General features: G+C 39.9%; 1 protein-coding gene and 1 pseudogene across 1 annotated transcript in view; both read left to right on the plus strand.

Annotated features, from left to right (window-relative positions):
* The window catches only part of LOC126260926 (probable 2-oxoglutarate dehydrogenase E1 component DHKTD1 homolog, mitochondrial), a 322,465-nt gene that overhangs the window by 61,636 nt on the left and 236,508 nt on the right, over nt 1–24,321 (plus strand). The window contains exon 4 of the mRNA XM_049958422.1: nt 7,545–7,764. Within this exon, the coding sequence (XP_049814379.1) occupies nt 7,545–7,764 (220 nt within the window). The remainder of the gene's footprint in view (nt 1–7,544; nt 7,765–24,321) is intronic.
* Nucleotides 3,307–3,424, plus strand: LOC126261265 (5S ribosomal RNA; annotated as a pseudogene).

The following is a 24,321-nucleotide window of genomic DNA, read 5'->3' on the forward strand; positions in this document are numbered from 1 at the left end:
ATAAGCTACTGTTGCCACATATCTGAAAGTGAACAGAAAGTACTACTCACCATATAGCAGAGATGCTGAGTCGCAGATGGGCACAACATAAAGATTGTCAGAAAATGAGCTTTCAATCAACAAGGCCTGTGTTGGATGTAGAGCTTACGACACACACTCATGTACATGCAACTCACAAACACGACCACAGTCTCTGGCCTCTGAGACCACACAGCGAACAGCTGCACATGATGGGAGATGCAACTGGGTGGTGGGGGTAAGGAGGGGGCTGGGGCGGGGAGAGGGATGGGATGGATAGCAGGCTAGGAGTGGAGGACGGTAAAGTGCTGCTTGTGGGAGCACACAGGAATGAGGTGGAGAGAGGGTAGGGCAGCTAGGTGCAGTTGTGACTTCAGATGGAGGTTGGAGGTGGGGATGGGGGTTGGTTAGTGGAAAAGGAGAATAGATAGAAAGACTGTGAATACATTGGAGGAATCGAGGACTGTGTAGTGCTGCAATGGGAACAGGGAAGGAGTGAGAGGGTAAGTGCAGACACTAGCAAAGGTTGAGGCCAGGAAGGTTATGAGGACGTAGGATATATTGCAGGGAGAGTTCCCACTGCCACAATTCAGAAAAACTGGTGTTGGTGGGAAGGATCCAGATGGCACAGGCTGTGAAGCAGTCATTTAAATGAAGAACATTGTGTTGGGCAGTGAACTCACCAATGTGGTAGTCCAGCTGTTTCTTGGCCATTCATGCTGATAGACAGCTTGTTAGTTTTCATGCCCACATAGAATGCAGCACAGTGGTTGTAGCTTAGCTTGTACATCATATGACTGGTTTAGCAGGTAGCTCTACCTTTGATGGGATAGGTGATGCTTGTGACCGGACTGGAGTAGGTAGGGTGGGAGGATGTGTGGGACAAGTCTTGCATCTAGGTCTATTACAGGGATACGAGTCATGAGGCCAGGGGTTGGGGCCAGTCATCCTGTGGGGATGGACTAGGTTATTGTATAGGTTCGGCAGGTGGTGGAACACCACTGTGGGAGGGATGGGAAGGATAGTTGGTAGGACATTCCTCGTTTGAGGGCACAATGAGAGGTAGTCAAAACCCTGGCTGACAATGTGGTTCACTTTCTCCAGTCATGGGTGGTACAGAGTCACAAGTCTTTGAGGTGGACGTCAACATTGAGGAAAGTGGCTTGTTGGTTTGAGTAGGACCCAGTGAAGTGAATGGGGGTGAAGGTGTTGAGGTTCTGGAGGAATTTGGATAGGGTGTCTTCACCCTTGATGCAGGTCATGAAGATATCATCAATGAATCTGAACCAGGAGAGCAGTTTGGGATTGTGGTTGTTTATGAAGGATTCCTCTAGATCGCCCATGAATAGGTTGGCAAAGGATGGTGCCATGTGAGTGCCCATATCTGTACCCAAGATTTGCTTGTAGGTAATGCCTTCAGAGGAGAAGTAATTGTGGGTGAGGATATAGTTGGTTATGGCGATTATGAAGGAGGTTGTAGGTTTGGAATCCATCAGGCATTGGGACAGGTAGTATTCAATAGTGGTAAGGCCTTAGGTATTAGGGATGTTAGTGGAATGGGAGGTGGCATCAACAGTGATGAGCAGGGCACCATGTGGTAAAGGAACAGGAACTGTGGAGGGTTGGTGGAGGAAATGATTGATATCATTTGTATAGGAGGGTGGATAGTGGGTAATAGGCTGAATGTGTTGGTGTACAGGACCAGAGAATCTCTCAGTGTGGGAAAGTATCTGGCCACAATGGGGCATCCTAGGTGGTTGGGTTTATGAACTTTAGGAAGCATATAGAAGATAAGAGTGTGGGGAGTGGTAGAGGTGAGGAGAGGTTCTGGGATGGGCCTAAGGATCTGAGAAGAGACTGGAGATCCTGCTGGATTTCAGGAATGGGGTTACTGTGGCAAGGTTTGTAGCTGGTTGAATCTGACAGCTGGCAGAGTCCTTCTGCCAGGTAATCATTGCAGTTCAAAGCAACACTGATGGAGCCTTTGTCAGCAGGTATGATGATAAGGTTGGGATCAGTTTTTAGGTGGTGGACTGTGGTTCTTTCCATGAATGTAAGGTTAGTTTGCATGTTGAGGGATTTGGGGATGAGTGGTCCCTCCCAAAATACATCAAGGGTCTCACTGAAGCCTTCACAGACCACAATTACCCTCCCAAACTCATACAAAAACAGATCTCCCATGTCTTATCTCTCCAGTCACCCACCACCTCCCAAAGTCTCACTGTTCAGCCACAGAGGAGCATTCCCTTGTGACTTGTTACTACCCAGGCCTGGAGCAACTGAATCACATTCTGAGCTACCTCTCATCATGCCCTGAAATGAGGAATGTCCTACCCACTATCCTTCCCATCCCTCCCACAGTGGTATTCCATCACCCATCGAATCTACACAATAACCTTGTCCATCCCTACACAACTCCTGCTCTCAACCTCTTACCTCATGGATCATATGCCTGTAACAGATCTAGATGCAAGACCTGTCCCTTACATCCTCCCACCACCACCTGCTCCAGTCCAATCACAAGCATCACCTATCCCATCAGTGGTAGGGCTACCTGTAAAACTAGTCATGTGATGTACAAGCTAAGCTGCAACCACTGTGCTGTGTTCTACAAGAGTATGAAAACTAACAAGCTATCTGTCAGCATGAATTACCACCTACAAACTATGGCCAAGAAACAGCTGGATCACCTCATTGGTGAGTATGCTGCACAACAGAACCTTCTTCGTTTCAGTGACTGCTTCACAGCATGAGCCATTTGGATCCTTCCCACCAACACCAGCTTTTTTGAATTGTGCAAGTGGGAACTATCCCTGCAGTATATCCTACATTCCCGTAACCTTCCTGGCCTCAACCTTTGTTAATCTCTGCACTCTATTCCCTTCCCATTCCAGCACTACACAGTCCTCTATTCCACCAATGCATTCACAGTCTTTTTACATCTCTCCTTTTCCACTAACCCCCCCCCCCCCGCCCCCCCTACCTGATGACTGCACCTAGCTGCCTTAGCCTCTCTCCACCGCATCCCTGTATGCTCCCACAAGCAGCACTTTACTGTTACCCACCACTAGCCTGCTATCCCATGCTCTCCCTACCCCAGCCTCCTCCTTACTCCCACCACCCGGTTGTGTCTCCCATCATGTGCAGCTGCTTGCAGTGTGGCCTCAAAAGCCCGAGACTGTGGTCATGTGAGTGTGAGTTGCATTTGTGTGTGTGTGTGTGTGTGCTCTATCTCTGATGAACGCCTTGTTGGCTGAAGGTCTTTTTCTGACAGTCTTTTTGTTGTGAGGCAACGGCCCTGCTGCAGTGGATACACCAGTTCCCATGAGAACACCGAAGTTAAGCACTGTCGGGCGTGGTTGGCACTTGGATGGGTGACCATCCAGGACGCATTGCACTGTTGCCATTTTTCAGGGTGCACTTAGCCTCGTGATGCCAATTGAGGAGCTACTCGACCGAATAGTAGTGACTGGGAGAGCGGTGTGCTGACCCCACACCCCTCCTATCTGCATCCTCCACTGAGGATGACACGTTGGTTGGATGGTCCTGGTAGGCCACACGTGGCCTGAAGACGGAGTGCTTTTTGTTGTGATTATTTGTGGGTCATCTGTACGGTGAATAGCAACTATCCTTTTTGTACTATTGTAATATTCCATCCTGGATTTTCCACTGTTGAATAGAAATTGCCTTTATGCTAATTGTAATGCAACATGTGTTAGCTCTAGATTAAGATATGCACATAAATAAGAAGAAAGCATCACAGGTGGATGTGCCGGAAGACTAATGCTGCAGCTGGCAAAGGGGGATCTGGAAGATATACTTTGATGAGCTAAAACATTATGACACCTGCTTAATAGCATGTTTGTCCATTTTTGGAATGAAATACATCACTAATTCTGCATCTCAGGGATCCAACAGTTTGTGGGTAGGTCTGGTAATTTGCAAAAGTATTGGGCCACTGATTTGTGTACACGATGATGACATCTGATAGCGACCCAGATGGGTTGCATAGGATATATGTCAGGTGAATTTGGTCAGAGAGACATCAACACGAGTTCACTATGATGCTCCTCAAACCACACTGGCACAGTTCTGGCTCTGAGACATGGACAGTTATACTACTGAAAGATGACACTGCTGTCGGGGAAGACATCAAGCATGAAGGGCTGCAGGGGGTTCACAGCTGTCAACGTGCCTGTGATTACTACCACAGGTCCCATGTAAGAGCAGGAGAATGTCTCCCTAGTGTAATAGTGCTCCAACCAGCCTGTGTCCATGGCACACTGTACATTACAAGCCACTGTTCACCCGAATGACAGTGTTTTTGCAGACGACCAGTGACCTAGTGTAGCAAAAATGTGATTCACCTGAAGAGCTGACATGTTTCTATTGACTGATGGTCGAATCCACACACCGTCAGGTGGCTTGCGGAGTATGGATGTAGATGTAGATGTAGATCCTGTGCCCACTGGGGTCATAACCGATGATGTCATTGGAACAACATGTGAACATGTTGGGGTGGTCTGGTGTGCAGCTCCATGTTCAACAATGTGTGATGAATGGTGTGCTCTGAAACAATTGTGCACGCACCAACATTGTGCTCTTTCAGCAGAGGTCCCACAGATCAGCATCTATCCTACTTTATTGAATAGACAGTCCTCTGAACCCCATCTTCTGTGAAGAGTTGTGGACGTCCAACACTTTAGTGCGTAGTGGTAGTTTCACTGTCCTTCTACCTCTTTCCATGGATGCTCACAGCAATAGCACATGTACATTCAACCAGATCTACCATTTTCCAGATACTTGTTCACAGGCTCTAAATAGTAGTAATCTGTCCTATGTCAAAGTTTCTTATCTTAATGGATTTCCTCATTTGCAGCCCACATTCTCACTAGGGTGAACATACTTTTGCTACCATATCAAATACCTGCAACACCACCAGGCGGCATCCAGTGTTGCAGTGGGCAGTGGTCATAATGTTCTTGGCTGATCAGTGTATACATATATTTTGATACTTGAAAAGCAGAATAGATAAACATGATAGGCACATACAAGGCAGGGAAGCAAGGACAAGACCAAAAGGATGAATATAAGAAGAAATAGCAGCTAATCTCCAAGGATATGAAAATCATGCCTAGTTTTAAATGTCTTAAAAAAGTGTAAATTCTACAAAGAAACTTGTGAAACAAACTACAGTTGATCCCAAGCATGCAGATATAATTGTAATCAGTTCCTTTTGAACTTAAACATATCAGGCTGCAATTCATCTCTCATATTAAAGGATTTTTGATAATATGACTACAACTTTGCTCATGTGACACATATATGTCACATGGCACTGAAATTTTATTATTAGATTTGGTATTAACAAGAGATAGTATATTACTTCAGTTACATATTACATGAATGAAAATAGCTTTAATTACATTTTCCTATTTATACTGGAAAAATCATAGTCACATTTAGTGACTGGAAAATATGGAAGTAACAGCATTAAAAGTAGCAAGCTGTCAGTTTGTATCTTACCATTCTTCTGCTACCACATATTAGGAACTTGGAACACTAGCAAGGTTGCATTTATTAAAGGTTGCATGTATTTTACCCTCCAGAGTTTTGGGACTGTTTGTAATAGACTGTGGTCATAATAACAACAACCTCACAGTATGTTTACCCCCATATGAAGTTTGTTTCAATAATCAGTCACAGTTTGAAAACAACTGTAACATTCATAATGTAATATTAGAAGGAGAAATGATTTACACTAACCACCTACCCTTTTACATAAATAATTTAATAGATAATGAAATTAATGGCAAACACAAATTGAATTCATATCTGCTTGATAAATCCTTATACTCCACAGAAGGACACCAAAAGACAATCAAGTAAATGGTCATTATGTTGTGATTTTTTTTCATTGTATGGGGGACATTTCATAAATAATGCTCACTAATCTTTTTACTTACATTTTTTCCCCAATATTGCTTTACATTGCTTCAATATAGTCCCCCTGCTTCTCTCTGACTGAGTCTCAACATCTTGGAAGCTCTATTGTTCCATCCAGGACACCACTTCTGTTCATCTGTCGAATGGTTGGTGTAGCCCTGGTAGAAAGCTCCCGCAGAGAAAGATGACGATGTCCACACATAGGTTTTTTTTAACTTTGGGAGCAAGTCAAAGTCTGGTGGACTTATGTCTGGACTGTAGGTAGAATGTGGCAACACTTCTCATCCATATTTGTCCAGGTTTTGGACTACAGCTTTGCCAATATGCAGGTGGGCATTGTCATTGAGAATGAATGGTCCAGACTCAAGCAATTGAGGTCAGGTTTTGTGCTTATTTCTGCACAGGATTTGCATGAGGTTATAATACACTGCTCTGGCACTTGTTCCACTTGGGAATCTGTCTGTCATGATGATTCCTTGATGATCATAAGCAAGAATCATAATTTGCTTGAGCTTTGAATGAGCATATCTAAATTTTTTTGGACATGGATAATCTGAAGTTCCCCACTCACTGGACTGTGATTTCAACTCTGGTTCAAAGTCTTTAATCCATGTTTCATCAATAGTGACAGTCTGATACAAGAATCTTTGACCTTCACAGTCGAATTGTTGTTTGAGCGTGGTTGCAATGTCCAGTCACTTCTGCTTCCTTCAGCAGTCGAACATTGTGGGACCCATCTTGCAGAAATTTTTCTCTTCTTCAAATCATTTGTCAGAATATGGAATATTGATGATGGGAGAATTCTCATGGCTTCAGAGATTTCCTCACATGTTACACTGTGATCTTCTCCAAGAACATCTGCCACAAGCTTCACATGTTGTTAAACTGCTGACTTTTTAGCCTTTCATGTCCTGGATTATTGTCTATGCTCATACGGCCACCACAAAAATGATTAACCCAATATGAATCTGTGCTCCAGTCCACTGTAAACTCACCACAAACTTTGCTTAAAGCATGTGGATTTCTATTTAGTTTTTGTTGTGTAAAATTTCAATTGTGATATACAACCTCTGGTCACAGTACCCCAGATCCCTGCAGTTTCCATTTCTACCTCTCACCAATTTTATGTTAGAGTACACAGCTAAAAGCAAAGACATATGCATCTTTCTCAAGCTCCCAATTACATCTGACGTAATTTTCATTGTTGTTGCACCAGACAGTCCACAGTAACACCAACATGGGCATGATTTATGAAATGTCCCTTGAGCCTTTCATGTAACGTAATCGTAAAATTTTCTCATTCCACAGCATAACAAGAGGTCACAATTATGAACTTGCAGATAGCTAAATGAAACTTAGAGAGACAGATTATACATGTCTGTTGTAGTTTTAGACTTAATTGTTAGACAACAGATGCCATTTATTGCACTTCATGGTTTGTTTGTTGTTATAATTTTATATTTCTGTTTTCAGCTTCATAAAATGGAGTAGTATCTGTGTGTATCACACTTCATGTATTCAGTGCTGTAACACATGATTGTATTCCTGTATTTAAATTGATGTCTACGTTAATGTTGTAGGAGGAAGAGGAGCGAGAATGGTGGGCACAGCGAATGGAGAGGCTATCGTCTGAAGAATTAGATAGTAGTCTCAAGAAAAACTTAGCCAAAGAACTATTAAAGTCACAAGCATTTGATAATTTTCTGGCTAATAAATTTGTTACTGTAAAGAGGTATGGAGGAGAAGGAGCTGAAAGTATGATGGGATTTTTTATAGAACTATTGCAGTATTGTGCCTCAGGTATATTGATAGACTACAGATGTTTTTATATATTTGTTTACTTATAATACAGATTATGGTATTAGAAAAGACAACCAGTCACAATATAAATAATGTGTTGAGCAGTAGATAAGACCACAAATAACACTTTAAGTACATTCTTCTGACAACACCATAAATTCCTCTTCTGTGGTGATCTCTTCATCTCAGAGTAGCACTTGCACCCAGAATTATCTGTTATTTGGTTGTATGTATTCCAGTCTCTGTCTTCTACTTGAAACATATTTACCTTTCTTGTCTGAGCCTTGTGAGGCACTCACAGGTCGTGAGGTTTGCACAACAAGCTCCTTAACAGCAAGAACAGCTAAAGGGTTCAAAACACAATATTGTACTTAGCTTTCATCATGTTGGTCTCCTCTAAGTCAAGAATACATTGTGTATTCCCCAAGCTCTCTGAAATGGGTTTAATATCCTCATTTTCCTCTCAAATAAAAACACTGGTCATAAAATTTGTTGCAGATCTCCATTTGTTCACAGGTAAACTAATCTCTGCCCTGTGTAATACACTGCAAAATCTCTAGTAGTATTGCTCAATAATTATATGAACAGAGCATTTGACAGTTGCATCCTTTCAACAATACATTCAGTCTGTGAGTGACTTTTACCTCGGAACTACCCGAAGTTGTAAACTATACTTCCAGTATCAGTTTATCTATTACAATGTGACCTCTCTATACAGATGCTTGTCAGAAAACAATATTAGCCCTAAAAGTGATCCAGATGTAAATGATTCTCTTGGATAAATATATATTGTTCTAGTGCTGATTAATTTAAAAATAAATTCTCACAATCCTTGCTGTTAATAGTACAGCTAATTGTATTAGAGAATGGTTTTGACACTCATTTGGCAAATGGAAACTTTAAAGGTAGTTTTCGTGAAAATATGACATCTTCAAGTTCTATTAATTAATTTAACAGTATAAAAACATAATTAGAATTCTTGTGTTAACAATGATACAAGTCAGTTGCTTCTTGAATTAGTGAATTTAGATGCAATTTAAATATTACACATTTCAGTAAAACCTCAATACACCAAGTTTAACTCTATGTGGGAGGTTTTCCAAGATTCGCCACCAACTAAACTTTCTGGTGAGATATGTTGTTGTTGTGATCTTCAGTCCTGAGACTGGTTTGATGCAGCTCTCCATGCTACCCTATCCTGTGCAAGCTTCTTCATCTCCCAGTACTTACTGCAACCCACATCCTTCTGAATTTGCTTAGTGTATTGATCTCTTGGTCTCCCTCTACTATTTTTACCCTCCACGCTGCCCTCCAATGCTAAATTTGTGATCCCTTGATGCCTCAGAACATGTCCTACTAACCAGTCCCTTCTTTTTGTCAAGTTGTGCCACATACTCCTCTTCTCCCCAATTCTATAAATATAAACTAAATGTAAATATAAATATAAATTTTTAAAAAACTTAATTACATTTTGTAATACGTAAGTTATGAACTATGTGTTCTATCACTTTAAATGTTGCTTCTGTGTGGAAGGCTTTTTATGAGTTGTGTTCACTAGCAGACTAGTCCAAGAACTGTGGTGATTTTAATTGATTTGCAATTTATTACATTTAGTGTATTGTGTATTTTCAAACATGGTAGAAATTGTAGAGTGTAAGCAGACAAAGCTAATTATGAGAAAATAAGCCAACTGTTATGATGCCAAGTAAATGTAGCTATCATAGGTGGTATACAGACAGTTGCCATTCCTATTATGAGTGTTATTTGCTAAATTAGAGCATAAAAATGTCTTCATATTTTTGCAGCGTAGTGATTGTTCCAAAAAATTTTGGGCATGCAGCCACATAAATTTTATTTTGTCTTCTAATATTTTGGCTGTATACTGTCTGGCCATCTTCAGAGTGAGCCGAGGTGACTGATGCTGCAGCACTTACTCTGCAGTGGTGCGGTACTTGGGTTTAAAAGGACAGAGCAGGTGCTGCAGTGTCAGTCATCTCAGCTCATTTTGAAGATGGCTGGATGATATACAGCCAAAATATGAGAGCAAGAAGTGAAATTTATGTGGTTGTATGTCCAAAATTTTGTGGAACATAAAAATGTCAACTGAAAGGATTGATTCCTAGCAACCTGTATTTGATGTTCACCAACAGACTGACTGATACCAAGCATAAAGTATTACATCCTGCAGTAGTTATCTCTTCGACACCATGAGGTACTGCAGGAGTTACTCTTGGAAATTTTAATACATGTCCTATTATTCTGTCCCTTTTCCTTGTGAATATTTTCCACATATTCCTTTCCTCACTGATTCTGCAGAGAACCCCCTCATTTCTTATCTCATCAATCCACCTAATTTTTAACATCCTTCTATAACACCACATCTCAAATGCTTCAGTTATTATCTTTTCTAGATTTCCTACTGTCAGTGATCAACTTCCACACAGTGCTGCCCTCCAGACACACATTCTCATAAATTTCTCCCTCAAATTAAGGTCAATATTTGATATTAGTAGACTTCTTGTGGCCAGTAATGCCCTCTTTGCCTGCGCTGTTCTGTTTTTATGTCCTCCTAGCTTTACTCATCACGTGCTATTTTACTTCCAGGTAGCAGAATTCCTTCACTTTTGAATGAGAAGCCTGCTGGGTAGCATATCTCTGTATACATAATTTAGTTGGCATCACACCAACATTTTTGTGAGGTTGCACTGAAATGTTAACCATTTACTTATCCAAGCATGTAGCACACTTCATGCCAAGTTCATGATGTTGCAATTTTAATGACCGGCAGTGTATATGAATGTGAACAGATGTTAATTGTTTATCTTTAAAAAAATAGTCCAATTGAGAATGCGTCTTTTACTCTGTGTCTTCCATTATGAAATTTTCTGGCAAAGGAAAACTGTGTTGGAGTAATGCTCTTACTGTCTGACCTATTAAGACTGGACTCATGTGCCACCTCGACAGTTTCAACTTTGTCTGTACCTCACTGGGTTACCTTGCTAGAATATCTCTCTGAGAAGAAGTGATGTAACAGGAAATGGCTTAGCCACAGGCTAGGTATTTTTTTTGTATGCAACTTTCAGCGTTCAATACTGTATGTGGTTTTCTAGCATCACAACCTCTACTTAGATGGCATATAGAAGGTAGGATAGAGTTACTGACAGAACTCTAGATGTTAGTGAGTTAAAAGTCATGCCTATGTAACTCAGTCCTCATGAGCAGTGCACATAAAAGCCAAGGGAGTGGGATTGGCTTGATACTTTACCAGGTGCACAGTTTTTTATTTTTTTTAAATTTTTTTTATGTCTTTGCAGCAACTGATATAGGTTTATGAACAGACTTCTTAACTATTTCCTTACAAAGATAAATTGTAGCAGACAAGCTATAAACGCACAAAATAAAATAATGAAAAAGCATTACATTAACTCCTCTGTGTGTATGTTTGTAAACTAAAACTGCACAACAATTTTATTTGAATTAGTTCTCATTGATTAAATCAACAGATCATTAATTCAATTGCACAAAAAACTATGTTTAGCTTAGGTTTTTTTCATTGGCTCTGTGAGCTACATACTATGTCCCTCAGTATTTATTGTTAGTGCTTATAGGTTGTTATAGTCACTTCACATGTATATTAGTAATTTATTATTTATTTCAGTTTGTAATGGGTATGTAGTCATACTTACTTTGAGAATCCACTCAGTAGATAATACAAGGAACGTGTCTCTGAGTCTCAGCTGCTCAAAACAGGCATGAACCCGCAGATCTCAGGCTACTTTAGCCTTTGTCATCATCATCATTATCATCATCATTTAAGACTGATTATGCCTTTCAGCGTTCAGTCTGGAGCATAGTCCCCCTTATAAAATTCTTTCATGATCCCCTGTTCAGTGCAAACATTGGTGCCTCTTCTGATGTTAAGCCTATTACTTCAAAATCATTCTTAACCAAATCCAGGTACCTTCTCCTTGGTCTACCCCAACTCCTCCTACCCTCTACTGCTGAACCCATGAGTCTCTTGGGTAACCTTGCTTCTCCCATGCGTGTAACATGACCCCACCATCTAAGCCTGTTTGCCCTGACTGCTACATCAATAGAGTTCATTCCCAGTTTTTCTTTGATTTCCTCATTGTGGACACCCTCCTGCCATTGTTCCCATCTACTAGTACCTGCAATCATCCTAGCTACTTTCATATCAATAACCTCAACCTTAAAGATAAGGTAGCCTGAATCCACCCAGCTTTCGCTCCAATACAACAAAGTTGGTCGAAAGATTGAATGGTGCACAGATAACTTAGTCTTGGTACTGACTTCCTTCTTGCAGAAGAGAGTAGATCGTAGCTGAGTGCTCACTGCATTAGCTTTGCTACACCTCGCTTCCAGTTCTTTCACTATGTTGCCATCCTGTGAGAATATGCATCCTAAGTACTTAAAACTGTCCACCTGTTCTAACTTTGTTTCTCCTATTTGGCACTCAATCCGTTTATATTTCTTTCCCACTGACATTACTTTTGTTTTGGAGATGCTAATCTTCATACCATAGTCCTTACATTTCTGATCTAGCTCTGAAATATTACTTTGCAAACTTTCAATCGAATCTGCCATCACAACTAAGTCATCCACATATGCGAGACTGCTTATTTTGTGTTCACATATCTTAATCTCACCCAGCCAGTCTATTGTTTTCAACATATGATCCAAAAATAATATGAACAACAGTGGAGACAGGTTGCAGCCTTGTCTTACCCCTGAAACTACTCTGAACCATGCACTCAATTTACCGTCAACTCTAACTGCTGCCTGACTATCTATGTAAAGACCTTTAATTGCTTGCAAAAGTTTGCCTCCTATTCCATAATCTTGTAGAATAGACAATAAATTCCTCCTAGGAACCCGGTCATATGCCTTTTCTAGATCTATAAAGCATAGATACAATTCCCTGTTCCACTCATAACACTTCTCTCTTATTTGCCCTAAGCTAAAGATCTGGTCCTGACAACCTGTAAGAGGCCTAAACCCACACTGATTTTCAACCAATTTGTTCTCAACTAATACTCGCACTTTCCTTTCAACAATACCTGAGAAGATTTTACCCACAACGCTGATTAAAGAGATACCTATGTAGTTGTTACAATCTTTTCTGTTTCCATGTTTAAAGATTGGTGTGATTACTGCTTTTGTCCAGTCTGATGGAACCTGTTCCGACTCCCACGCCATTTCAATTACCCTGTGTAGCCATTTAAGACCCGACATTCCACTGTATTTGATGAGTTCCGACTTAATTTCATCCACCCCAGCCGCTTTATTGCACTGCAATCTATTGACCATTTTCTTCACTTCCTCAAATGTGATCCTACTTCCATCATCATTCCTATCCCATTGTACATCAAAATCTGAAACATTAATGATCGTATTTTCATCTACATTGAGCAACTCTTCAAAATATTCCCTCCATCTGCCCAAGGCATCAACAGGATTCACCAGCAGTTTTCTTGACTGGTCCAAAATATTTGTTATTTCCTTCTTACCTCCATTTCGAAGACTGATAATCACACTCCAGAATGGTTTTCCAGCAGCTTGACTCAAAGTCTCCACTCTGTTTCCAAAGTCTTCCCAAGATTTCTTCTTGGATGCTGCAATGATCTGTTTGGATTTGTTTCTTTCTTCAACATAACTTTCTCTGTCTACCTGAATTCTAGTATGTAGCCATTTTTGATATGCCTTCTTTTTCCTTTTACAGGCTGCCTTGACTGTGTCATTCCACCAAGCTGTTTGCTTCATCCTACCTTCACATACTACTGTTCCAAGACATTCTTTAGCCACTTCTAGTACTGTGTCCCTGTACCTTGGCACTTTCTTTCCCCATGACTGTAATTGACTACATTCAACTAACTGGTACCTTTCTGATATCACTGTTATGTACTTGTGCCTGATTTCCTCACCCTGAAGTTTCTCCACTCTTATCCTCCTACGTATGGACCTGACCTCCTGCACTTTTGGCCTCACAATACCAATTTCACTGCAGATTAAATAGTGATCAGTGTCATCGAAGAATCCCATGAATACACATGTGTCCCTCACAGCTTTCCTGAATTCCTGATCTGTTATTATAAAGTCAATGACAGATCTGGTTCCCCTGCCTTCCCAAGTGTACCCGTTGAATGTTCTTATGTTGAAAAAAGGAGTTTGTGATTACTAAGCCCATACCGGCACAGAAATCCAAGAGTTGTTTCGCATTCCATTTGGCCTCTATATCCTCTCCAAATTTACCCATAACCTTTTCTTACCCTTCTGTTCGATTTCCAATCCTGGCATTAAAATCACCCATGAGCAGAACACTGTCCTTGTCCTTTACTCTAACAACTACATCACTGAGTGCAACATAAAAACTGTCCACCTGTCCCTTCACAATGCGAATATACTGACACAATCCTAATTTTCTTGCTAGACACTGTCAAATCTATCCACATCAGTCATTTGTTTACATACCTTATTGCAAATATGCTGGGTTCCATTTCTTTCCTGATGTAAAGCCCTACACCCCATTGTGCTATTCCTGCTTTGACTCCTGACAGGTAGACCTTGTATTCTCCCACTTCCTCTTCTTTCTCACCCCTTACCCGAACGTCAATAACAGCTAAAACGTCCAACCCCATCCTACTTGCAGCCTCTGCCAGCTCTACCTTCTTCCCAGAGTAGCCCCCATTGATATTAATAGCTCCCCATCTCGTTACCATTCGTTTGCCAAGTCGTATCTTAGGAGTCCCTGGTTTGTCAATTAGAGGTGGGACTAGTCACCTCCAAAGATCCAAGGCATTTTGCACTGATTGTTGCCAGCATCATATTTAAAGTACCAGGGAAGCAGGTTGCTAGCCTTACTTGCCCCAGGTCCCATTGAGTTTTACCCCTAACGGTTGAGGGACTAACCGGTGGATTTGGTAGTCTTTGCCGTCTGAGCATAAAGGTGACCATGACTCAGAATATGTCCAAGCTGCCCAGCCTTATTCCAAAGTAACTGGTATCCCGACTGTCAGGACCACTTACTTGGCCACTCATACGTTGCCCCTGGTTCATGAACTAGGACATGACAACAGGAACCCACACCTTTGTATGAGTGCCAAAAAAAAAAAAAAAGTGCTCCGCCCTGCAACCCACCTCTCCCTGAACACTCAAGGATCCCTCAGAGTGACAAAAGATGTCTTTTCTTCCATCTGCAGTGATTTTCAATTGCTACATAGGTATGGCAATCATATATATGTCCTAATCTCCTTCTCCCCAATCTCTCTGTCCGTCTCCTCCTCCCCCTCCCTTTATCCATCTCCTCCCCTTTCCCAATCTCATTATCCATCTCCACCTCCACCAGTCTCTCTCCCTGTCCTCCTAACCCCTCTCTACCCATCTCCTACTTCCCCATCCATCTGCTTAGCTGTGTGGTAATGTGCTTGCCTTCCATGCAAGCAGGCCTGGGTTGGATTCCCGGCTGGGTTGGAGATTTTATCTGCTCGTGGACAGGGTGTTGTGTTGTCCTCATCATCATTTCATTCTCATCATAGGCACACAAGTCATCCAGTATGGTGTCAAATGAAATAAGATTTGCACTTTGTGGCCGAACTTTCCCGAATGGAACTCCCGGGCTTTGATGCCATGCCCTCATTTCATTTTTTCCTACTTCCCCATCTCTTTTCTCCCCCTCCCCCTCTCTGTCCATCGCCTCTCCCCCCCTCCCCCCTCTCTCTGACCTTGAGCATTGATTATTGTTATTGCAAATGAAATCTTGATTGGAAAATCAAGTCACAATAAATGGATAAATCGGTTAGGATCATTAATATAAGGGATACAGGAGAGACCACTTCAGAAGATGGTTGTGTGAAGATTGTAGCTTCAGGTGACAGTATTTCTGATAATTTTAATCTGTTAATGGGTAGGACTGCAAAGTTTCAGATAATTCAGATTCCATAATAGTATTCTAATGATAAGCCGATGACCCATAAATACAACATTCCTCTTTCCTCTTAAACTGATTATAATGAAGGAAACAAAACAGCACACTGTTGTGTGTACAATTAATGTATATTTATTTACCGTTATATTGAAAAATATGTGTCCTATGTCCATCTGAAACTTTATTTGAGTATCATGTAAACATTTGACTTAACTTGGTCAAGAACTTTCCAAAATTTTTGCTAACCAACATTTCCTCTTTAAGTATTGCACATATATTTATGTAACATATATATTAAAAAATATGTAACCTATGTTCATCCAAACATTTATTGGAGTATCATGTACAAATCTGAAGCAAATAAGTCAAGAGCTCTTTGAGCTTTTTGCTGACAACATTTTCATGTGTGTATTATACATACATTACATACTACTATATTAAAGAAAAATGTCCATATAAAAATATATTAATAGCACCTTCTAAAAAATTTTAACTAAACAGATCAACAACTTTTCACATTTTTGCTAACGATGTTTCCTCTCTCTCTCTGTCTCTTTCTCTCCATATACACAACATATATTAATGACAAATAGGTAGCCTCTGTCCACCAGATCATTTATTAGAATGTTATATAAAAATCAGAAGCAAATCAGTCAATAACTGTTTTAGATTTTTGCTAAGAATCTTTATGTATTTAAGTCTGTGTCCATCATAACATTTATTAGAGTATCACGAAAAATTTGAAGTATACCGCCCAAGTAATTTTTATAGCCTATGTCTGTCTGAATGTTTGTTTATCAGAGGACTGTTTGAAAATGTGAAGAAAATCAGTCAAGAACCTGATTGAGGTTTTCGGTAACAACATTAAACAGTGACTTATTTTCATATAGTTGATGGATATGGGTCTTTATGTATTGTATATATTTTTAAGAAATGTGTAGTCTATGACAGTCCAAATGTTATTAGAGTATGATACAAAAATTTGAAGTAAATCAGTCAACATCATTTCAAGTTTTTATCTAGTGCATAGATATACCATATACAGCGTGAGCACCTAACGTTACCACTGGATGTATTTCGTAAACCACATCAAATACTGATGAACTGATTCCACAGACCGAACGTGAGGAGAGAGGCTAGTGTAATTGTTTAATACAAACCATACAAAAATGCAGGGAAGTATGTTTTTTAACACAAACCTACGTTTTTTTAAATGGAACAACATTAGTTTTGTTAGCACATCTGAACATATAAACAAATACGTAATCAGTGCCGTTTGTTGCATTGTAAAATGTTAATTACATCCGGAGATATTGTAACCTAAAGTCGATGCTTGAAACCTCCGACGTTCAGTTGCGTGTTGTAACAAACACGAGCCACGGTCGGCGAGCAGCATCTGCAGGGACATGTTGAACTCTGAAAAGGCGGAGATGATACTCATCTATGGCGAGTGTCAACGAAATGCAGCTGAAGCCTGCAGGGTGTATGCAGAATGGTACCCAGACAGAGAGCATCCAACGTACCGCACATTGCAAAACATCTACCGCTAACTGTATGCAACAGGTATGGTCGTAGCATGCAAACCAGTCCGTAACAGGCCCGTCACAGGAGAAGCAGGTGCAGTTGGTGTGTTAGCTGCTGTTGCCATGAACCCATACATGAGTACACGGGACATTGCGAGAACTGGTGGACTGAGTCAAAGTAGTGTCATGCGCATACTGCATCGTCACCGCTTTCACCCGTTTCATGTGTCGCTACATCAGCAATTACATGGTGATGACTTTAATCATCGAGTGCAATTCTGTCAATGGGCATTAACAGAGAATGCGTTGTAGTTCTACCTGTTTACCGATGAAGCGGGTTTCACAAACCACGGGGCAGTGAATCTACGGAACATGCATTACTGGTCCGTGGGCAATCCTCGCTGGCTCAGACAGGTAGAGCGACAGCGACCGTGGACTGTAAATGTATGGTGCTGAATCATTGGCGACCACCTCATTGGTCCTCACTTCATTGCAGGGGCCCAAACAGCTGCAACATACATTGCGTTTCTACAGAATGATCTGCCCACATTGTTCGAAAATGTCCCACTGGAAATGTGTCGACGTATGTGGTATCAGCATGGTGGTGCACCTGCACATTCCGCAATTAACACTAGGCTAACCCTTGACAGGATGTTCGATGGGCGTTTCATAGGACGTGGAGGACGCATAAATTGGCCAGCCCATTCTCCTGATCTTACACCTCTGGACTTCTTTCTGTGGGGTACGTTAAAGGAGAATGTGTACCGTGATCTGCCTACAATCCCAGAGGACATGAAACAACGTATTGTGGCAGCTTGCGGCGACATTACACCAGATGTACTGCGGCGTGTACGACATTCATTACACCAGAGATTGCAATTGTGTGCAGCAAATGATGGCCACCACATTGAACATCTATTGGCCTGACATGTTGGGACACACTCTATTCCACTCCGTAATTGGAAACGGAAACCACGTATGTACGTGTACCTCACCCCTCATGGTAATGTACATGTGCGTCAGTGAAAAAGACCAATAAAAAGGTGTTAGCATGTTGACGTAATGTGCTGTTCCAATCTCTTCTGTACCTAAGGTCCATCACCGTTCTCTTTGGATCCATACATAATTCGGTGCTCTCCGATACACACGATCGAACAGCGGAGGAGTGGTACTCAAGAGTCAACTTTAGGTTACAATATCTCCGGATGTAATTAACATTTTACAATGCAACAAATGGCACTGATTACATATTTGTTTATATGTTCAGATGTGCTAACAAAACTGACGGATTTCCATTTTAAAAAATGTGGGTTTGTGTTAAAAAACATACTTCCGTGCATTTTTGTATGGTTTGTATTAACCAATTACACTAGCCCCTCTCCTCACGTTCGGTCTGTGGAATCGATTCATCAGTATTTGATGTGGTTTATGAAATATATCCAGCGGTAATGTTAGGTGACTCACCCTGTATATTAAAAATATGTAGCCCATATCCATCTGACCATTTATTAGAGTATCATATAAAAATTTGAAGTAAATCAGTCAACACTATTTCAAGTTTTATGTAGTATATAGCTATACACCATATACATTAAAAATATGTAGCCTACGTCCATGTGACCATTTATTAGAGTATTGTGTAAAAATTTGAAGTAAATTGGTCATGAGCTTTTTGAGCATTTTTGTAACAATGTTAAACCACAACTTGTATTTAAATAGCAGTATAGATGTAGTGGTCAGACTTTACCACAAAGCACAGATTTTACAAGTGATATTGTACATAACAAAATAGTTCTCACACATGCATTATTATATTCAATTCAATTCAATTCAATTTTTATTATCACATAACATGTCTTATACAATCAAAGATTGTGACATAGGTGACTTGTCAGTTTTACACTATATATAATAATACTAAAAATAGAGAATAAACTAATAATATATATTGTGTAACATCTTCAGAGAGGTATTTTAATTACAATTATAATGCATGTTGCCATTCATGAAATCTTCTACACTATAGTAACATTTATCTTTCAGATATTTTTCCAGGTCTCTTTTGGTACCTTTTACATTTGGGTCATCCATATCTTTCCATAGTTTATTTACAAATTTCATGCCCATATAGTACGGGTTTTTTTCATATGATTTTAAACGGTGGCTAGGTAACATGTAGCTTGTTCTATACCTAGTATCATATTGATGCAAGAAGAAGTTGCCCTCAAAAAGTTGTGGGTTTCTTTTCGTGAAAGTGAGAGTTTCATAGATGTATATGCTTGGAATGCTCGATCTAGTTTTACAAATAAAGGTTTGCAATGTTGCTTTGGTTTTGCTCCCACCATTGCTCAGATGATTCTTTTTTGTAGTCTAAAAGCTCTAAGTAAATTTGTTTTTTTAGACCCCCAGAAAATTATACTATACCTAATGACTGAAACAAAATATGCATTATATACAGATTTTCTTACAGCTAAATCAGTAATACTGTACAAGATATTCATAATATATACAAGGCTATTCAGTCGACCCAGTATGTTGTCCACATGGTGACTCCATAACAAGTTTTTATTGACTAACATGCCAAGGAATTTGACACAGTCTGCAGTCTCTAATTTTTTGTCCATATACCTTATTTCACTTATAGACTGGTCAGATTGTTTTCTGGTAAAATGAACAATTTCTGTTTTTGTAAAATTTAATGTCAAGTTATTGTTTTGACCCATGCCTTCACTTCCCCAAGTGTTTGTTCAATATGATGAATTAGGTCTACCTCATTTTTACAACAGACTACAGCTGTTGAGTCATCTGCATAGAGGATAGTATCAGACTGGACCTGACATGGCATATCATTAGTATAATACAGAAAAATCAATGGCCCTAATATTGAACCTTGTGGAACACCTAATTGAGTGGTTTTCCAGCCAGAGAGAAATTTCTTGCCGTTGATGTTAATAAGTACTCTTTGTTTTCTTTTTGCCAAGTATGATGGCATCCAGCTAAGAGATTTGCCTTGAAAACCATAGCGTGCCAATTTTTGGAGAAGCAGGTCATGATTTACTGTGTCGAAGGCTTTGGACAGGTCACAAAAGATGCCTGACACACATATTGTATCATCAAGACATCTGCTGACTTTTGTGACTAATTCATTTATTGCATGGATTGTGCTGCAGCCTTTTCTGAAACCATATTGATTGCCTAAGATAATGCTGTTAGATGAATTGTGATTTTCGATCTGATCACATGCAGCTCTTTCAAATATTTTTTAGAAAATTGGTAACAGCGAGATTGGCCTATAGTTGCCCAATTCATCTTGTTTGCCTTTTTTATGTATGGGCCGAACTTCTGCATATTTTAATCGATCTGGGAAACATCCCTCATCAAAAGATTGGTTGATTATGAAAGAGAGTGGATATGCAATACTGTGGTGGACTATTTTTATTATTTCAATGGGGACCTCATCCCACCCCACAGATTTTGATTTTTTTAGGGACATTATGATTTTGATGACATCTGAGATGGAAACATGAGAAAACTTAAAACATGGGCAATTGCTATCTGTCATATTGGGCTTTGTTTTTGGTGGTGAACAGTCACCAAATTTGTTACAGTTTATGAAAAAGTTGATTCACAAATGGCACTAGGTTCTGTAACAGCTCTACCATTTATCACTATTTTAGAAGGGCATTTTCTCTCTGCCTCACTGCCAACTTCACTTCTTATAACAGTCCAAACAGCTTTTGATTTGTTTTTTTGCATTTGAAATGAAGTTATTATTCGCAGTATGTTTTGCTAGTTTAACTATTTTGTCAAATGTTTTTTTGTATGTGCTTACATACGGAAGAAATTGAGGGCTTCAATTTACTTTTGCCTCCATATTCAGTTTGCTCTTAGTAGCACTAGACACTCTAATTCCTTTTGTTACCCAGGATCTACTTTTTTGGGACCTGGTCCTCACTGTTACAAAAGGGAAGCATTCATTGAATATACCCAAGAATTCAGTTAAAAAGTTATTGTAATTGTCACTTGTGGAGGTGTGTTTGCTGACTGTCCACTTGGTTTGGCTTAGTTTTTTGCAAAATACTTCCACATTTTCTTGACTGAAATTCCTACATCTTTTTGTTGTGCAGACTGAATTTTGCTTCAGTAGTGATACAAATAGTGCTCTGTGGTCTGATACCCCTAAATCTAGAAGAAACTTTTCTTTTACATAATAATTATAACTACTTACAATATTGTCAATACATGTTGCAGAGGTTGCTGTAATTCTTGTATACTGATCAAAATTGAGATTTGCCCCATTTGTGGCTACCATGTTCTTTAAGTGTGAAGAAAATTTGTCATCAGTCCTTACATCTATGTTGAAGTCAGCACATATAACCACTTTCTTGTACAGTTTCTCACATTTTAGTTTATGTAGCAATGTATCAAACTTATCTAAAAATACAGAGCTTAAATGGTACCCAGGGGTGCGATATATGCTGATAATTAGTATGTTATGCTCTTTAAGTTCTGTACAACAACTTTCAAATGTACCTTCTTCATTCAGATGGCTAAAATTCTGTCTGATATCATAGTATGGTTTTTATTTCTTCTGGTATATTGTTTTATAATGACAAAGTGAAATTCACTGTTCTGTTAGTGTTAGGATGATGTTCTGGAAAATGTTTGGTGGGTATTTGATTGTACTCTGGTACAGTAATTGTGTATTTTCTTTTTCTTTTTTTACCTTACCAGTTTCATATGTGGTTCCTATTGAATAAGATGATTTAAAGATTAAATAAATGTGAAACAATGATAACTTGAAGATCAGTAAACATAGGTTTACAAAACTCCATTTTGAATCAGAAATTGTGCTCAGTGCTCTTTTTTGAAAACTAACTACATTTATGTGCTAGGTAGCGTTTATACCAGAAGTTGCAGGAAGGTGAGGCATTTAAACCAACAACTGTTGGATGTAAATTAAATGTATAACCATAAATTTTCTCTCTTATTCCAAACAAAACTGTAATATTATTTATTGGGCATTTACTGGTCTATCTAAATGGTGTATTGCATCAAAGGAAAAGTCAGTTGAAGAACCTAATAAATTAAGAAAGATAATTGCCAAAACTTACCTTCAAGAAGCAAAATGTATCATACTGCTAATAGATACACATAAAAGTAAAAGTGATACACTTTATAGCTTTTAGAGCTAGTTCCTTTCTTGGGGAGTGGAGAAGAATAAGTTGGAAAAGGTTTAGGAAGGAAAGGCAGGTCACTCAGAGTATAGGAAGAGGGGGATTCACCTGTAGTGAGACCAAGTATAGAATATTAATAATTCTGTTAGTATTTCAGAAGACTAAGAAATAATATCACCAGTTTTATAATGTTACTTATAATCCGTCTTGATTGCAAATTTTTTATTCATATGACCGGTTTCGGTTCATTCAGAACCATCTTCAGATCTGTAACAATAATGATACTAATTTACTATTTCATGGAAGGAAATCTTTTTCATCCTATCTAATCAAATGTACCAGAATGTACCTGATATTTCAGTTACAGAAGTAACCCGTCTAAATCCAGCAACTTTCACATGCTGCATCACATAAAATTGGTTGTCAGAGTGCATGTCATTTATATTAATTATAACACTATTACCGACAAGTGGCGTCTGGAACATTTGTTACATCCCATTTGCACACACTATATTCAGTAGATTTTTTTTTAAAAAAATACTTAATTAAAATATGTAGATGTCAAGGTTAAAATCTGTACTTATCAAAATTAAAAAACAGTAAAATTATCATTTTTATATGATATAAAAAACATAGGGCGATTTATATATCTATGGTGCTGGTGTGGACTTGTTTTCCTCTACGGTCTGCTTCTGTGGTTCCTGCCATTTCGATGTTGTGCCGCAATCTGCTCAGTCGTGTGATGTCCATCGCCGCAGGCAAGAGGGCCACGCAGGAGTGCCCCGTCAGCGACACCAGGTGCTGCAAGCATCTTCCGGCTATAGCGAACGGATATACGTGTAAGCAGGTGATGAATATTTACAGGAAGATAAAGAAGAGGCAAATGAAACAAATAGAAGGAAGTCAAGTTACAGTTAAGAGGAACAACAAGAAAAAATATGTGGCTCTCACTTACAATGGAAGAATTACAGATAAAATTGAAAGATGCTTTCATAAATCCGATGTTAAAATAGGGTTCCGAACAAATCATTGTTTGCTGTTATCTCTTCAGACATTATGTCTGTTTTTGCAAAATATCACGTTTGATTGCTCAGAAGTTGAAAGAAGACTTTTACTGCAGGAGAAGAGAAATACGATATATAGTTTGGGATATGGGGATGACACATTATGTGAGATGATCACAAGCTGATCAAATGTAGAAGCTCAACTTAAAATTTCACAGTAGAGCAAGTTTTTAGTCACAAATTATTTTGAGGTGGAAGTTCGGGTTGGTTACACCAAACAACACCAATTTAACAGTAGTTCATTTATTCACCTAACCACATCAAAGGCTCCCAAAGAACTGACATGGCGGAACAGCACAAAGACAATGCTGAGCATCGTACTCTTGAAAGGCTGAAGCAGGGGGTGACTAAGGCATCGGCGTCAGCAGGGGTGGTCCGCGGGAGTGGACAGTGTCGTCGGGGAGCTGCGTGGGTAGATGTCGTGAAGGAAGGTTCGGCCACCAAACCTGGTAGTCGTTGAAGTGCGCTGGGCGTCGTACTGGGCGTGCTGGTTGTGCAGTGACAGGTAGGCTGGCGGTTTGCGAGTGGAATGAAGCGACGACGACGATGTCTCCAGTGGGTGTGGCGAACACGAAGCATGTCCAGGTCGATGTCGGGCGAGAGGGTAACACATTTCACCAGGTGGCAGGGAATGGCGGAGGTTGTGTCATGAGCACTGGATGAAGGGAAACACAGATGAACAGTGTATAATCGCGTAGTATTATTGAGATGTCATGGATTATGTCCGGGGGGACAGGCACAAACACCTCGAGCGAGGGCACGTTCAAGATGTGGGGGCGTGAGAAACCTCGACAGGGCGAGTAGGTGACGGTGGAGAGGTCAAAGGGCCCGGCGAAGGGCCCAGCGGCGAG

This window comes from Schistocerca nitens, chromosome 5, assembly GCF_023898315.1.
Source record: "Schistocerca nitens isolate TAMUIC-IGC-003100 chromosome 5, iqSchNite1.1, whole genome shotgun sequence".
Lineage (NCBI taxonomy): Eukaryota > Metazoa > Arthropoda > Insecta > Orthoptera > Acrididae > Schistocerca > Schistocerca nitens.